General features: G+C 35.3%; 2 protein-coding genes and 1 long non-coding RNA gene across 5 annotated transcripts in view; 1 reads left to right on the forward strand and 2 right to left on the reverse strand.

Moving 5' to 3' along the window:
• Window positions 1–3,262: 3,262 nt before the first annotated feature.
• LOC147496428 (S-norcoclaurine synthase 1-like) lies at window positions 3,263–7,084 on the forward strand. 3 transcript variants are annotated; one of them, XM_086559447.1, is made up of 5 exons: window positions 3,263–3,358; window positions 3,561–3,876; window positions 4,761–5,008; window positions 6,289–6,613; window positions 6,699–7,084. In XM_086559447.1, the coding sequence occupies exons 2-5, from the start codon at window positions 3,628–3,630 to the stop codon at window positions 6,936–6,938; spliced, it is 1,062 nt and encodes a 353-aa protein (XP_086415573.1). In that variant the 5' UTR covers window positions 3,263–3,358; window positions 3,561–3,627; the 3' UTR covers window positions 6,939–7,084. The 3 variants fall into 3 exon arrangements, with proteins under 3 accessions (XP_086415573.1, XP_086415572.1, XP_086415571.1); XM_086559446.1 differs by having other exon boundaries at window positions 3,270–3,368; XM_086559445.1 differs by lacking the exon at window positions 3,263–3,358 and having other exon boundaries at window positions 3,488–3,876.
• A 7,933-nt stretch (window positions 7,085–15,017) lies between these two features.
• The window catches only part of LOC147496429 (uncharacterized), a 31,108-nt gene continuing 27,637 nt past the window's right edge, over window positions 15,018–18,488 (reverse strand). Inside the window, exon 5 of the long non-coding RNA XR_015196587.1 lies at window positions 15,018–15,055. This is a non-coding gene — a long non-coding RNA (uncharacterized LOC147496429). The remainder of the gene's footprint in view (window positions 15,056–18,488) is intronic.
• On the reverse strand, window positions 15,402–16,001 carry LOC147496430 (uncharacterized; the record flags this gene model as incomplete). Its single annotated transcript, XM_086560777.1, has 1 exon — window positions 15,402–16,001. A coding segment is annotated over one exon (600 nt), but the record flags the coding sequence as incomplete, so codon positions are not given.

The raw sequence follows: 18,488 nt of genomic DNA on the forward strand, positions 1-18,488 counted from the left end.
AATTATTCATCTCTCACTATTGGTTTAAGAGGTATATTGTTTTTGTTTTTTTTTAATCAAATAAAAGGTATACAGCTGAAAAGTTAATATATATTACATATATATTTTTAGGGGTAGAGGGGCTATGATTCACTAATTACCATGTTTGGAGACCTTAGATAATGAGAAACAAATGTTAATATGCAAGTACCATCCGACTCTACGACAGCAATGTAAGCATTCGGCAACAAGGAGATATCCATCATGAAAAACAAATGGCTAAAAGATATGGGATCACCTAACTATGTACTTATCATTTCTACACAGAGGGAGGTGAATTTCTCAGATGATTGTGTGGAAACTCATGATGTTCATCTGTTTAAGATCTAAGAAATATAGTGAAGTTAATGGAAACCATGTAATTCATGTTTTGCTTGAGGAGAGTCAATTTCAATAGGACACGTTCTACATGAATTCAACTTTAAATATTTGCAAATGGTAAGTAGCTATTCTTCGCTCTTCTTGACTTTGTTACTTGGTGATTAAATATTTTTAATGTACCACTGAAAGGAAGCATTATTTTGACATTTTGTGCTTATTAATTTATTCTCAGGTTTGCTTGGTGGCTGGAGTGTTGAAATGTGCACATTGGTAGGCTACTGTACTAAGCCAGAATGAGTCCTTGCTACTGTATATAATGGATGTACATTGCTATCGCCCACCATTGATTTTGTTATTTGTATACCTATGTGTAAATTAAACTTAAGGAGTTCGATTAATTAATTATGAATTTATTAAGAATTTTATTATTAAGGACAGACGAACAGACTTGCAAAAATAGGATGATCTTATGAAATGTCTTTGTGAAGATTGTCATGTCGATTGTTTCATACATAGACTCATAATATATATAATTGTGACACAATTTCGGACTCATCATTAATTCAATTATGTAGATATTATACTTTCTTTTTTATTCTATTTTTAATTGAACAGACTGTTCATATGTTTGTTTCTCTATAGCTACTCAAACTATTTTTTTAGAATTATAGATCTCATTATAAAGAAATAATTGAAATTATGCCACAACAAACTTTGTTGGAAAAGTCGTACAAAGTGAAGGTAGCAAAGAGTCAGGATTATTAATATAAACCCGTTATCATTATTAATAAACAAATGTTTTGGGTGTGTTTTAGCATGTTAATTAGTAGATTTTAAATCAAAGTTTTAAGTTTTGTTAACGGTTATTTGCTGCGTTGAGTGATGGGAGGATAGAATGAGAGAGCATGAAGATCGGAAAGGTCAAGACCGTTTTGTTTGATTGTAAATGAGAGTGGGGAGAAGGATGGGTGTCACATTTATGGTAGGTGTATTCTTTTATTGTATTAAAAATGAGCCAACTGCAGCATGCTTTGGTTGAAAAAACGAGTCATGACTTCTTTTACTTTTTCTATATTGATTCGTAAGCAATTTTCTGACCTTCAGGTCTTGGAATCCGGCGGCTAGAGACGTGAGTATAAAAATGTGTAAACGTAGGTGATTTCTGATGTTGAGACTTGGAGCATGTGTGGAGTTTTGAACCCAACACAAATGCACACGAAATTAGCTAGTTTGACTTGGTTATAAACGAGTTTGAATTTGACCCACGTCACCCACGTGACCCAGAGAATAAGTGGTCGGGCTGGTTCCGCTTAGTGGTGTCAAATGGGTTGGGCCGGGCTGGCCCGGCCCGCAAACAAGGAAGCCCTCATGCTTTGAGGGTCGGGCCAATACTTAAATCTCGAAGCCTTTACCCTCCCCTCAACCCTCTCGAGAGGGCTTGAAGGGCCGGGCTTGAGGGCCAAACGTGAGGGCCGGATACTATGCTATACATTTGATTTACAAAATAAATTTAGAAACATTAGTTAAAAATGATAAAATCGAATGCACTTCACAATTAAACCTTCAAACTACTAAAAAAACTTGTTAAAGTTGTATTAGTCAATTAAGATCAATTAAATTTATTTCATAAAATATTATAATGAAATTATAAGGTTGGCAAACTTAATAGATAAACGTTTTTTTAAGTGATTTTTAGCATATTAATGTTAAAATGATATATATTGTAAATCTTTTTATTAAAATATATGTAATAAATGTTGAGGGCCGGGCTTAAGGGAGGGCTTAAGTTTCGAAGTCTAGGCCCTTACCCTCCCCTCAAAGGCTTGAGGGCCAGGTCGGCCTGCCCACGAATGTGTGAGGGCCTCATTTTGAGGGCTTTTTCGGCCTATGGGCCGGGTCGGGGCGGGCGGGCTAAGGGTTTGAGGGCCATTTTGACACCCCTAGTTCCGCTTAGAAAAGGTAAACCTCATTATGACCTATTTAAATTTTGAAGTCTTGGAATCCCAACTTCCTAACTTATTTGTATGGTGATGCTAACTTAATATTGGACCAGTCCCTCTAGAATGTTTGTTTTATTAGGCTGAGTCCAATGGCTCCCTATCCCTTTAAAAGTAGAGCTAAAGTCAACAAAATAGAGCTAAAGTCAACATATTTTACTCTATCATTATTTTTCTATGTATATATACAAAGGATTTTATTCTCTATCTCTATTTTACTTTCTATATATAGAGAGTAAAATAGAGATAGAGAGTAAAATATGTTGATTTTAGCTCTACTTTATTGACTTTAGCTCTACTTTAGCTCGACTTTATTGACTTTAGCTCTACTTTATTGACTTTAACACTACTTTTAAAGGGATAGGGAGCCATTGGACTCAACCTTAGGAGGTGGAAAAGAAAGTAAAGTCACTTGTGTTCTTTGTTTTGTACTTCGTCACGTTATCCTTACAAAATATAACTTTATTCATTTAATTATATTTTTGTTTTCTTTCATTTTTATAACTCTGTGAGGGAATAATATTCTCATTCAAGAATATTAAGCACGTGTTCATTTCTACTCCCAAGATCGCTTCGTATTGAGCTCGCTTCATGTAGGTAAACTATTTCAGCTCGCTACAAGATATCACAAGTCGAACAGACGACCTCAAGTAGAACGCTTCGTCTGATGACAACATCCCTTATCCAGAGGCAATCATTACCAGAGCCATATCTGTATTTCCAATCACCGTGATATACGAACTACTACAATCACTCTCAATCATCACATAATTCCTACTAAAACCAATCTAATACTCATTCTTAATCTCCACCCCACACTTGTGCATGGCAGTACACGTGTCTCGTGGATCTATACTCTCAATATCTATAAATACCACCTACATGAGCTACGTCAAACCTGATTTTTCTCTCCCTCCAGAATCAAGAAAAGATACGTAGGCAGTTCGCTCATCAACGAACTCGGTCTTTACCATATTTAATCCCATTCTCCTTCTATCATTGTATGTAAAGGTGAATTAAAACGCTCATTTACAAACCCAACTTTTAAAAGCATGTATTATATATCTTTTTTTTTTTTTTCTTATTTTATAGATTTTTTTTTCGTTTTTCTTTGTTTCTTTTAATGGTTTAAGCCGACCAACACCAGTTACATTGAAGGATCCAAGCCTATAAAAGCGAGTGCTATATATTTTTGTTTTGCAGGTTTTGGTATTTTTAGCTCTCTATCTAGCTAAGAAGGAAGCTGAAATTAAGAAACAGTAGTGCAACCATGAGCAAGAATTTTACTGATGTGGGAGGTTCATTACCTGTTGAGAACGTCCAAGCTCTTGCTAGTAAAGAGTTGAAAAACTTATCTGATCGATACATTCGACCTGAATTGGAGCATGATGATGTAGTTCCTACTGATAACTCTTTGGAAATCCCAGTTATCGATCTATCCAGACTCCTCGATCAACAATATGCTTGTGATGAACTTGCAAAGCTCCATTCAGCCTGCCTTGACTGGGGCTTCTTCCAGGTATGTACACCAGAATTGAAACCCGCCACCATATTTGAGTATGTATTTGTATCCTTTGTTAGAGGGGTCCAGAACTAGTCATCACTGAGAATTCCAATCCATCTGATATCTTTATTGGAGATTTTATCACTATATATATTTTGGTGCGGATATACTCGTGCCTATTATGCTGGGAAAACTTGCTATTTAGTGTGCGAGATTCTGACTGAACACCCTTCTTTAATTTGGGCCACACCTTATCACCACAACCACAACCACAACGTACACCACACCATCGTTCAAAATTTTGACATTTTTTAAGTACAGAGTGCTCCAAAAACTGAAGTTTCAGCAAAAGTCGAGATGTCAACCTTTTAGGGGTAAGATTCCGACCTACACTCCACATAATTTTCTCGATTGACACATAATTCCCCAATTTTCACATAATTTATCTTCTTTGGCAAAATTTCACCACATTTCCCAATAGACATATGACATATCCATAGATAGTCCATACCGCCACCTTAAAAAATATCACAATATCATCAATTGTACCGACACAAAGTATTGTGCCTATTCCTCGGAGTTGTAAAGATATCGGCCAATAGCAACGCAAACAGCATCATGCTGACCAAGATTACCCAATAGTTATGCTATCCACTTTTGAAAAATGTTCGAATGCTAAAACAGGGAGACTAGCTAGATTCTCACTTTCACTCATAGGAAAACAAAATGGTAAGTAGTGCTTGAAAATGGGATTATTGCAAGAGATTTTACAGTCAAGCAATGAAAAAATTGTCTTTTAAGTTATTAGCATGTTTCATTGTGTCAAATTGTCTTGATTAAATGTCAGCATTGTTCCGCATTCGCCATCCACATCATATTTTATGCAATTTCTTGAGCAGCTGATCAACCATGGAGTACGAGAAGAAGTGATTGAGAAAATGAAGGTTGACACTGAGGATTTCTTCCGACTTCCTTTAAAGGAGAAGAAAGCTTATAGCCAGCTACCCGATGGTATGGAAGGTTATGGTCAAGCCTTTGTTACCTCTGAAGAGCAAAAGCTTGATTGGGCGGACTTGCATTTCATAATTACCAAACCTGTTCAGGAAAGAAAAATGAGATTTTGGCCTACTAATCCCACTTCTTTCAGGTGAATATATAAATATGTTGCACACTTGCACTAGTATAAGTAACTCGTAAGTTCAAGCAATCATAACCTTCTTGATTTTTCACTTTAAAATTTATATAGTAAACCAAGTTTAACAATCTCCATCACTCTTAAAGAGTTAAAGGTAAACAACTAGTGATTCTAAGAAAGTGAGCCCGGCCGTAAGCCCGAGAGAGAGAGAGTGAAGGAGCAAGTAAGGGCTTACAAATTCAAGTATTGGCGGGCTCTCAACACATATGGGCCGACCATCGACCTAAGAAATTAAAATCGGTTTTTGAAACAAATCAGTGATTAATTGGCGATTTAATTGGTTATATCGGATGAATATATTTGACACTTTGAAAATATACCAAATATTTCTAAATAGTTATCGGAGATACAACAAAAAATATCAAATTCTCATAATCATATCTAACCAACTCAATTTTGAAGTACTACGGAGACGTCAAACACAACAATTATGTTAAATATTTAAATGAATAAGGAGAGAGAGAATATATAATATATATTAGAGAGATAATACAATAATTTGTATATTTAGCTTTTGTTAAGAGGAGAAAATAAGTAAACTCTTAGCTTTGTGTGTTGACTAGGTTTTATTATTATTAATACGATTTAAGAATCCAATTTGTTAAAAAAAAAATTAAGTATTTTTTTTGAGTGGGAAATCGATATTTTTTTTCTCAGTTTAGTGAGAAATCGGTCATCTTGGCCGATTAATCGGTCAATTCAGTAATTAAATTGGGTCAGTAAGAAAAGTTTATAAATCGGTAAAAAACTAATCGGTTTACTAGCATAACTAATTAAAGTTCTTCATAACTCCATAACAAACAAATAATCAAGTATAACGCCAACAATTTAATCTTACCTCTATCATTTTTTTGTCTTCTATGGTTTTTCCCTATATAATCCCTCTTTCTTTCTATATTTGTTTGATTTGGTGTAGAATTATTCTGCCTTCTCTCTCTATTTGCAATTCTTTGTTAAATAAATCTATTGAAGTTTCAAGTTTGTGCAAAGACTATTTATGAAAGAAAAAAGAAAATGGTGGGATCAATATGAAATAACATAAACAAATCAATAAGATGTTGTGAGAAAAAAATAAAAAAGGTGTAAACATTTTTATTGGTATATATTAATCGTAGAAGGTCCCCTATTCGAACTTTGCTTAAGGCCCTCGATTATCTTGAGCCGCCCCTGTTAATAATATGCTATTTTCTTGTTCTACTCTGGCAATTACATTGTACATTTATTTGGTCCAGGGAAACAATGGAGAAATACTCTACGGAGCTGCAGAAAGTTGCAATGTGTCTAACAGGAATGATGGCTAAGAACTTGGGACTTGAATCAGACTTATTGATGAAACCTTTTGAGAATTGTATTCAATCTGTGAGGTTGAATTACTACCCTCCATGTCCTCATGCAAAGAAGGTTTTGGGACTTACTCCACATTCTGATGCTACTGGCTTAACTCTTCTTGTTCAAGTCAATGAAGTAAATGGACTGCACATCAAGAAAGATGAAAAATGGGTTCCAATTAAACCCATTTTAGGGGCTTTCATCGTTAACATTGGTGATGCAATTGAGGTATTCACACTAATAATCAACAAAGGACATTAGTCATTTAAATTATCACTTTGTGATGTAATATTGTTCATTTGTTAATGTGCAGATAATGAGCAATGGGATATACAAGAGCATTGAGCATAGGGCTGTCATTAACACGGACAAGGAACGCCTCTCAATAGCGGCGTTCCATGACCCAGAATATGGCACTAAAATTGGGCCTCTACCCGATCTTGTGAAAGAAAATGGTGCGAAGTACAAAAGCATTGACTATGAGGATTACTTGATACGTTTAAGTAATAATAAGCTTGACGGTAAAAGCTTGATAGATCAAATGAAACTATAGGTCATTATGTGAAAGAAAAATGTATGCGAGTGAAAGATGAACCTTAAGTAGCATGTGTTGTTCTTATGAAATTTTTATAAGTTTTTTCAATTGTACGTGAACTCTTAAGTTGTCAAATAATTACATCTCATACAGTTTTCAAGGAATATTTAGTTCTAGAATTCTGGAATTGGGTTTGTTGTCCCAAAAATGTGTCCAACAGTTACAATCTCTTTGTTCTTCGAGATTATATATACACCACCTAAAGAAAATGATAATAAGATTTTATTATTGTGAAAATAATTATTACATCAATCCCTTAGATAGTCAAATAAACCTAATAAGGAAATAAGATCATAATCAAATCAATTAATGACTATGATTTTGATCTCCAATAGTCTAGAATATCCTAAGCTATATATATTCTAGAATATTGATATATTCCATATCATACATTTCTCCAATATTCCTCCTTAATCTCATTGTACTGCAAAAACTAATACGAGATAATTAACAGTAAACGAGAGAAACCAAATCAATTGCTAAACTCCATAGGGATGCCACTAGATTTCCAAACTTCAGTGGAAGTAACCTAACAATGATATTGTGTGCAAGTAACAATCCATGCTATGACGAGACGGTCATTCTAAATCCGTACTCAACCAAAACAATTTTTTTCCCCCCTTTGATTCCTTACCGTCTCTTTTCTTTCTTCTTTCCCTTAACCAAAACATTTTTTCTTCTTCCTTTAGTTCACCTCTATCTTCGCTTTATTCTTAAATAATATTCTAAATTGAGGTGAGTTTGTTTTTTTTTTTTTTTTTTTTTTTTTTGGGTGTTATCGAATTGGTTTCTCCTCCTCAAGTGAATCTCTCTCCACACATACGATTCATAGGTGTATTCGTTGACGCCCCTTTTTTCCATAAAAGGTAAAAGATACGTACTGCCCATTTCTTTGTAAAATCAAACGCATATGGGGGTCTCTTCCAAGAATATGCTATTGTTCCCCTCTTTTATGTTAATAATGGTATTGGACAATCAATCAAATGTATAACGTATGATATTATTGTTCACTGTGTTCTTATTGTTTTTGTGATTTTAGATAATGAATGTTTTGGTTTTTAGAAGCACTACTCATTCTAATTTTGTTTTTATTTTTTCCTAGAACTTTGACATGTTAGTTTAGTTTTTTATTGGTCATTTTATATGACAATTTAGTGAAATTGTTTATGCAAATCCATTGATCATGTCAAAGATTATATTATATGGTTATATGTGGTGGGACTATGTATCAACTAATTTTGTGAAATAGTAAAGATGAATAAAAACCACGCTAACACACTTGGTAAACCCCCTATAGATGTTTTGCACAACTATTAGGAATTTGTGTGCATATGTTCCTGTAAAAAAATAGACGCTCATAAGTCTTTACTTTTCAGATACTAGGGAAGGAGTGGCATCGAGTTCTTGAGGTTAGTTCATATAAAATTTCATATTATCTATTAGATATTGTCACTAATTTTCTCGTAGTTTAGAATTGGTAATTTGCATTTTATATCTCAAGCTGTAAGACTCTGCTTTAGTTCTTCCAATAGTCCTTTGCCTACTCAAAATCATGACTATGGCTTTATGTAACATGACTATGTCACATATTGGAACTAATAATCCTCACCGGGGCCTATGATGCTTTAAGTGAATCTTTGTGATATATGTGTGTATGCATTTGAAAGTTTGTAGACTTTGAAAAGTTCAAATGGATTCAACATATGTGTATGTCTCTGGAATTATCGTGTATTGATCACACTTAAACCCCTCCAAGGCCATTATTGATAAGAGCCCAAAACTGTAGTTTTAACCCTTTAACAATCGTACTTTTAGACCAATTATGTGAATAATAAGTAAGAGTTAATATTGATTACGTGTTTTTATGCATTTCAGGCTTCAAAGTCCATTATGTGTAGAAATGTGCCACTTTAGCGAGATAAAGGAACAAAGGTCGGTTGCTAAGGAGTTCTGTGATTAAAGGCCAATTTTCAAGAAGACAAAGCCTCTGTAAAGCCCGGTCAAAAGATGAAAAGTCAAAGTTCACGCGGGCAGAAACAGTGCACAAAGTTAGCAGAACTTCCAAAGACCATATCTTTGGACTCAGACCTCGAAATTGGGCCTACCTTACGTCAAAACGACCGGCTCGGAAAGAGCTTTTCAATGGTCCAAGCCTTGACCCAATCAGAGGAGCAGAAGTGGACAAAAAGTCTGTCGAAGTCAACTACAGCTGAAGAGGCCTTTTTGGACTGAAAGTATTGGATTTTGGGCCTGATTCTCTGGCCCGAAACATGGATCCAAGCCCATACACGATTTTTGGATCTGAACATATAAAAACAAAAGCTTAACTCTTTGTTAATGGTAGCTAGTTAGACCTAAAAATATATATAATTCTAGATCTAGTTTTCAGTAAATTAATTAAGTTTAAGTTCCATTTTCAATTCTAGTTTTAGATTAAGTCTTTGAATCATTGTTCTTGATTGATTAGATAAATAAAATAGTTATTTTGTCAATTTCGATTTTTGTTATTTCAATTTATAGATCTAGTTTTAATTCTTGTTGATTATCATTTTAAGTAGTTTAAGTAGATTGAAACATTGTTAGTTAAATTAGTTAAGTTAGAATTTTAATATGATGTGTAGTTATAATTCAATGGGAAATGATGGGTTGATGACTCAAGGCTAAAACCTCCATTAGAGGGGTTGATGAAGCTTTGATGAAAACTTAGTGGTATAGTGTAGAAGCGTTGTAGAATCTATTCCACTCTAGAAGGTCGTGATTAAGCCATGAGAATGGGTGGGCGACCTCACATGCTAGTTAGTATTTGGTAGAAATGCCATGAACACTAGGGATTAGAACTTCGAAATTCTTCTTTGTAAGAACGTGAGAATCGAGATACAAGAATCTATGCTAGGTTATTAAGTTGGATTCGAGGTGGATTCAATTTCCCTAATCCTTTATCTAGATTAAAAACAATCATATTTCCATAGCATTAAGTAGTTTAAATTCAACATAATCAATTTCATATTGTATCGTAATATAACACCCTTCCAGTAAAAGCTCTCATTAGACTTAAGACCGATTAGTTAACTACGAAAGCATTCCATGCTAGAGAACTAGGAGTGGAACAATTTGTTACTCCACTCTATTTCGATAGAATTGAGAGTAGAAACTTTGATAAATATAGACTCGTAAATAGTTTTATTTTACTTACGTTTTGAGTTTCATCATTCATTTCGTAGGTAAATTATCATTTTATGTTTTATCAATTATAAATATAAATTTAGAATTGATCAAGATTTACTCTGTCTTTTACTTTGTGCTACAAATTCTTGGATTGGAGACAGTACGTAAGTGGATTTAGTCATGTTTTAATATGAGTTCTATAAGGCGTTGCCTCAAATCTCACCCAGTTGAATTAGCTCGGAAGGTTTTCACTTTTCAAACACCAGATAAATAGGAATGAACAAATAACATGAAACATAATTTGCTGGTAGTTAGCAATTTAATTAGCATGGAACGTTTAATTTAAATCAATAATGCCCGGTGTAGAAATTTTGAGAAATTTCTCATATTTAGTCAAAGAAAACATCTATGTATGAGTCCTTTGCTGATTAACAAAATGATAATATCATAGAACCCCCTAATCAGGTTCATGTGGTTCCACATAACACCTCACCACATGTTCATGTGGCTCTAAGATAGACACCACTACCTCAGAGCGGCATGAGAATGTGGATGAGGGTCAAGGTCACTTAGTATTTTCCTTTAATTTGTGATGTTTGGAGTGCAGTGAGATAGATCTACGATGCTTATAGTTTTTTCATTAAACTTATTAAACTGTATCGCTAACAATATATTTTTTTGGTAGTCTTACAATTCACAATTCACCTCTTAGTTATATGTACTCCCCCCTGCATTCCTTATTTAACAATTTTAGTTAACTACTGAAAGTAATTCTTTGTATAATTTTGTGATGCTTGCTATTGTGATGTTTGCTATTTTTTTTTTCTTTATGCATTATGTAATATGAGGGAGATTAATTCATAAAGTTTGTTTGCTATTGTCATGTTACCAGGGCAAGTTATAGCTTGCCTACTGTGGGATTAACTTTCGTCACCAATTCTTTATAGGATTTCTTTACAGGTAATGTACATTATTTGAACATAGATACACTAATATGAGCTAATTATAGCATCCTGTTTAACTTTAGATTCGAAGCGTGAATTACTTCAGTTGATATGAAATAAGATGTATGCACCATGTTTAACTTTGAGTACACTCCTTCATGGTCATCACAACTTCATTGTTGGTATTGCTACTCTTGAATCTCCTAGAATTTCTCTCTATTCATAGTGTACACAGTAGCACACACACCCACTTTCAGAACCTAAAATTCAATGTCACACATTTACAACTTACTTCACATGTCATGCCAATATTCCTGAGTTGAACCCTTCACTGTACTGCCATAACCTAACTTGCTCTATGCAAAAAATTAAGGATTGCTAGAACTTCTTAATATGATAAGCATATATGAAATTCTTAATGAAGTCCAAAGGAAATTCCCAAATAGTTTGAGAACTTTGACCACTATGTCAAAACAGCTGGTTTAGGACGGCTTATATCTGTTGAGATTGGTCAATCTCGACGGCTACTGACTGTCTCATAAGCCGTTGTTAAAAATGTCGTGGCATTGATTCTCGACGGTTAGTGGCTGTCCATTATTTGAAATACAAAGACAGCTATTAGCCGTCGAGAAATGAGTTTTGTGGACGGCTAATGGCAGTGGTTTAGGGTTTAAAACAACAGCTTCGCACTGTCTAGAGCTGCGTCCTGCTCAATCAAAACACAAAACTGAATAGTTTCAATTCCTTATTGCAGACGGCTAATGCCAGTAGAGTATTTGAAAATCTAAATCCACCTGCTACTTCAATATGATTGGCTACCCAAATAATTTAAATTCAAACTGCACCATAATTAAGAAACCATAATCAAACTTAAGTACCAAAACATCTTTATATTTATCATTCCATCCAAAATGTTTACATTGCAATACCATATACTATAAAACTTGAAGTCTGACAAAATACCAAAATATTTGAACTTGATCTTGTTGCTCAAGTATTCAATAGCTAGCTAGAAACACTATCCAAAGACCAAAAAGCAACTATGTACTTAGATTTACAAGGCATGCCAAAAGAAGATAAGTTTTTGTCGATTTAAAAGCTTCATCGATCAATGAAAAACCACGAAATTTTTTGGCCAAGTAATCACGTCACCAAGCACGATATCTGCAAGTCTTCCATCTCCTTCATACAACGGTGCAAAATCATCAAGTATCTCATCCATTCGGACATTATACGAACTTGGAGGTGTCGTTAAATAGGTGCAGACTTCTCCAAGTGCAACCGAAACTCTTCAAGTGACAAGTTGTAGATTGAGGTCAGATATTGCGGGAATCATCACGAACTGGTGATTGTTGTATTTCCTAAGTAAATAAGAAAAAACAATGAAGTTAATATAGGTTATTCACAAAGAATAATGAATATAGATATGATTACTTACTATATCATTTATTCAATCTAAGACATGATACAAACTCAACAACTAATCTTCACTGACTAGAAACATCACAATGACCAAAACATATAGGAAACAGACATACAAAAAAAGTTCATACCATTGCAAATTGAAACCAAACCTTAAAGTCACCTATCCTAAAAAATTCAACATACACACATGACCAAATCATAAAACAATCCCAAGAGAATCAAAATTCCCAAGATCACAAAGTACTCAAACTTCCAACATTTCATTAAAAATCACAGCACCAATACTAACCTGCGCTCGCTCGCAGCACCAATACTAATACGTGATAAACTGTGACATACTTACTATCATCACATACTTGTATAGTATTCAGTTTTTAGCTGTATGGTTTGAATCATGCAGCAGATGTGTTCTTCTTGTACCCAATCCTCTATTTAACCGTATTTAACAGAGAATTGTAATTGTTGTATCTTGTATACAGTGGTAATAGAAATAGTACAACCATGTCTCCACTGATTTTGTTTATTCTCAGTTCTCTTTGCATAACTCTGTTACCAACTACATCGTCATCAGCCACCGTGCTATCTGCTTATGACTTCCTAGGACACCAGCTAGAAATAGATGAGCATCTGTATACAGCATTCCAGTATTTTGATAAAGATAACAGTAGGTAAGTGTGTTACTTGTTTATTTATGTACTGCTTGCTTGCTCATCCGTCATTTGCAAATCATGGGCCTGTCACTCCAGTAGCTGGATATGCTCGTCATATCTATGAACCAATCTTTGACATCCCTTTTTTCAGTGATAAAATGCATAAAGACATGCACACATATGCCCTTAATGATTCACAGATTGCTGTTGCTACTCAGTTCTTTCAGCTCTCTACTTTCGCCGTGAAAGATGTTAAAAATTATACATGGAATCATGCTGAAATTTCTGCCAAAATTATTAATCCCACCTCCCCTTCTAAACACCAACAGAAAACAAAAGAATAGTAGAACCTGGTAATCTTTGAGACAGGCTGTGGTCGCAAGTGAGTTAGAGAATAGACAGTATGTTACTACTGTTCAAAAGCAACTTGGACGAGTCATGAATATTATCTATAAATAGCATTTTTACTCACTGTTCCAGTTCTCCTTGTTTGATGAACTTTTTTTTGTTTTACAGTGTACATTTCATTATGAGTTGTCATTTTTTTTTTACAGGTTTATCACTAGAGATGAACTGGAAACAGCCATGAAAGATCATGGAATGGGTGACGAGGTAACTATTATGGATATAATAGCAGAGGTGGACAATGAATGTTGGGGACCTTCAGTCTGTCTTTCATCAAGGCTCTTTGTCAAGTGAAGGTTCAGAGGCAAGATTTGAACGCTACGAATTGACGAATGTCTTAAAACCGAAAAATGACCTGGGTCTTAATGGCTTATATACTACTCCGGACTAATAAGTCGAGTTAGTTCATAGACTAGTGGGAAAGGCTAAACTAAGGAGTATTCGTAAGTTATACAAAGAATGAGTTCCCATCAAAAGTCCTACTGCCTCCATTGATCGTACTCTTGTGATTCTACCTGCCGCCACTCTGCCAACCTATATGGGTTGTCCTTTACACGTCCAAACATCTTCTACCATCATAATAGACCGAAAGAAGATAGGGGAACAGAAGATGACGTGAGAGAAGACTAGAACGCGAGCTAGCTGATTTAGGACCAGCCTTCTTGCTTATCCGCTTTGATTGCTATCCAAAGGTAGACTTGAATTGCTTTCCTTTTGGACTAATTGAAGAAAAGCGATCGAAGTGAAGACCAATGAGACCGAAAGGCTTTTTACAAAGAAGCCTTGACCGCAGATGAGTGAGATAGATGAAATTCAAAGCAGAACAAACAGCGGGGGATGAACACAGATAAGATTGGACTAATCGACTAGTAGGCACCATAAAGCAAGCAAAAAGGATGAGGGGTGACATAAAGAGCTGAACATGTTTCCAAGATCATTGCCAATAGGATCAAGCCAGTCCTGCCCCACCGCGGATGTAAGCAGCGAACGACATTTGTTGAGGGAAGGAGAATTGGGGACAATAATGCAAGTAGAGTAAGTCAGTTAAGCCTACGTTTGGACCCCAGTTTCTCGGTTCAGGGAGATGCAATAGAGCGAGTTTCAGAGGAATTGAAAGCGGGTACCACATCTGAAACCAGTCTCATATAGCTGGCAAATTAATAAACAGGATTTGACTTAGTAAAGGCGGTATCAGAAAGTCACTTTTTCTATAACCCCCGTCTTTTGGATTTGACTCAGTAAAGGCGGTAATACAAACCTGCGCATACCCACATCAAGTTAATACTAAGACGTCTAACTATCATCACAATTTGTAGACGCCTATATAAACACTTTACCTTTTGGCATTTTTATAGGTTTAACACTTTCCCAGCTAACTTATGTTATTAAATAAAAAATTAATAATCAAATAAAAAATGTTACATTACCTTTTGGTTTTGTCGTCGTCTCACTTGCTTCAGATGCTTCTGACATGACTTCTTTTTACCTAAATATAAAGTTCAACAAAGTGGTTAAAATCTAAGGCAACGAAATTAAACAAAACATGGAATAGATGTAGCATGTATCATATGTTGCACCACTCGAAGAAAAAACTAAAAACAGAAAAACCCACTAGATAGAGAACACCCAAGATGTTCAAGCCATACAGTTTAACTCACTTGTACCATGTTGAGAATTGGAAAAGATGAACAGAAACAAAAGATACCCAATTCAAAAAAGCTTTCCCAGAAATATCAACCATGCAAAAAAAAGATTATTCATTGATAAGTTTCCTAAGAACGTCCTCAATTAAGATTATTCATCAACATAAAAAAAAATATTATTCATTAAGATTAAATCCAGTCTTCTACAACTTCTAGAACGTCCTTAAATAGAGTTGTTGATGAAGAATCATTAGCACTTGTTCTGGCCTCGAAGACCAATGGGTTTTCATTAGCATCTATCTCTTGACTCAACCTCTTTGGAGCATCCAAGACAATATGCCAATTATCTCTACTCAAATCCTGGCAATAAAAGACTTGTTTAGCTTCAGAAGCGAGAATAAAGGGCTCATCAACCTCACTTGTATTCCTCATGAACCTCCCAAGATTTACAAATACCAAGTTCGTATCAAGATCAACTGTGCAACCATTTGTTTTATCCTCAATGAGCACCCAATCACAGTAGAACACAGTTTGTTTAAATTCTACATAATCAAGTTCAATAATTCTTTTGACAACTCCATAGTAAGTGACTTCGTCATCAACAAGGTTCCTATCCTTGGCGCTTGCCCTAAAACTAGTCACAGCCTTCATAGAAACCCCACTATTCTGTGTTGTAGTCGTTGATTCGGAATCCGACGTATAAAAAACATACCCATTCGTTGTGTATCTGTTATATGACACCGCTGTAAAGGATGGACCATCAACAATTCTCTTGAAAGGAGATACTTTTTCATTTTGTAGTTGTAGTCTTAACCAAGGAATGTAGTCCAACTCTTTTGCTTGACTTCCCCTACGATTTTTACCCCTTGATTTCTGACTTTGGAGGTATACTTGGTACTTCCTGTGAAAATAATAAAAATTCGGCACAGTTGACATGCATAACTCAAGTATTGACTACCAAAACAATGGTAAATGCACGACTTACTCTTCCCACTCGGCATTTTCCGAAGAATGCATCAAAACCCACTTGCGAACTTGTTGATACTCTATATTTGGAAGAACATATTGCTTTCCCTTTTTATCCATAGGGTGTGCACTTTCAATATCCTCATTCATGATCACCCTTCTCCCATTCTTATGGCTTCCCAAGTTGCCATCATGAATGTACTCCATACAGTACATCATCACCTCTTCCACGAGGTATTGCTCTTGGATGCAACCCTCGACAAAAGTTTGATTGGTCACATACCTTTTATAAGTTTTCATCATCCTGTGCATGTGCCATTAATTAATAAAAAATGACTACATACTAATCACAAGAAAGATATATATAAAGAACTTTACTCACCTCTCAAAAGGATACATCCACCTATATCTAACAGGTCCACAAATTTGTGCCTCTTCTGCTAAGTGCACAACAAGGTGTATCATTGAAACAAAAAACGAAGGCGGGAAGTATTTTTCAAAGACACACAAAGTTTCCATAATGCATTTTCACATGTTCGAAAGGTTCGCACGACAAATGACTTTGGAGCATAGGACGTTAAAGAATAAAGACAACTAGTGAATAGCTTCACGCAATGGCTTGTGATTTTTGAATAGATGCATCAATAACACGGGTAATAAATGTTGTAAAAGGATGTGATAGTCATGGGATTTTAGGTTCTTGAGCTGAAAATCCTCCAAGTCCACATTATGTTCCCAATTTCCACTATATCCAATAGGAACCTTCAATTGGTGCAAAGTTCTACAAAGCAAAACTCTCTTTGCACGTGAAAGAGAAAAAACACCTATTGGATAAGACCACTTGTCATTCTTCATTACCGGCCACAAGTGTTTCTTTATCTTCCTAGCTTTAAGGTCCAGACGGGCTTCAAGTCCATCCTTACTCTTACTTGTACCCATGATTGTTGCAAATAGATTCTCCACAACATTTTTTTCTATGTGCATCACATCTAGATTGTGGCAAATAGGCAGATGATGTAGGAATTAAATATATAAGTGAATATATGGATATGTATACATAAAGTTACATGATATACTACTACACAAATGTTAAAAATACCTCCCAATACGGCAATGTAAAAAAGATAGAATCATTTGAAAATGCTGAATTTTCTAGTTCTTTAGTCCTTTTTTTCTTCTTCTTCCTTCCTTCCGGTGTATCCGGCACCTTGCCAAACTTGTTATGAATTTGGCTCATTTTAATTTTTACTTGAGAACCCTTTAAACGAATAGGATGCTTACCATGTTCTTTTTTCCATTAAATTGTGCCTTCTGGACTCTAAAGCGATGATTCGGGTCTGCTAGGAACTTTCGATGACTCATATAAGCAAACTTTTTTCCATGCTTCAGCCAAGTAGAATCTGTATCTTCACTACAAATAGGACATGCATACCTTCCCGCCGTTTTACGTCAAAAAAGATGGTGAAACGCAGGAAAATCGTGTATCGCCCACAAGCAAATTGCCTTCATAGTGAATGTCTCTTTAGCATGGGAGTCATATGATTCAACTCCAGCACCCCATAACTATTTTAGCTCTCCGATTAAAGGTTACAAGAAGATGTGGATGTTATCCCCTGGGCTACTTGGACCAGGAATTAGAAGTGTCAACATAGTAAACTCTTTCCGCATGCACAATAATGGAGGCAGATTGTATGGAGTAATCATAACAGGCCAGCAGCTATAAATGTTGTTTTTGTTCCCAAATGGATTAAATCCATCTGTTGCAATCCCTAATCTAACATTACGTGTCGCCGCAGCAAACTCAGGCCATTTAAGATTAATTGAGTTCCACATGGAAGAACCAACAGGATGACGCATATAGCGTTGGTTAGAAACTACATTTGCATGCCATTTCATATTCTCTGTAATCCATGGTATGCTATACATCTTTTGCAATCTCTTAGCGAAAGGAAAATACCTTAGCTTACCTTAGCTTCTTCTATGGTTTAATCTTAGCCTTCGGTTTTAACGGGTTCACCGGTTGCCATCTATTTTCACCATAAGTGGGATAACTAATCAAATCTTTATATTTGTCACCCCAGTATATAATACAATCATTTGGACATGCATCAATAATTTCGCACTTCATACGAAGAGGTTTGATCAAGTTCTTAGCAGCATAAGTCTTCTCAGGTAGTGTATTCTCTTATGGTCAAGTCTTTTTAAGGAATTGCAACAACTTTGTGAAGCTACTATTAGACCACTTGTGTACAGCCTTCATGCTCAACAACTCAATCGTCGTCGATAATTTCGAATCTTCACCCCGACATG

The sequence above is a fragment of the Coptis chinensis genome, chromosome 5 (genome assembly GCF_015680905.1).
Source record: "Coptis chinensis isolate HL-2020 chromosome 5, ASM1568090v1, whole genome shotgun sequence".
NCBI classification, from domain to species: domain Eukaryota; kingdom Viridiplantae; phylum Streptophyta; class Magnoliopsida; order Ranunculales; family Ranunculaceae; genus Coptis; species Coptis chinensis.

Bases quoted from the DNA above. Each gene is read 5' to 3' on its own strand.
- LOC147496428 (XM_086559447.1), top strand. From the start codon at position 3,628: ATGAGCAAGAATTTTACTGATGTGGGAGGTTCATTACCTGTTGAGAAC. The intron at 3,877-4,760 runs GTATGTACACCA...TTTCTTGAGCAG, and splicing joins TTGACTGGGGCTTCTTCCAG to CTGATCAACCATGGAGTACG. The intron at 6,614-6,698 runs GTATTCACACTA...GTTAATGTGCAG, and splicing joins ACATTGGTGATGCAATTGAG to ATAATGAGCAATGGGATATA.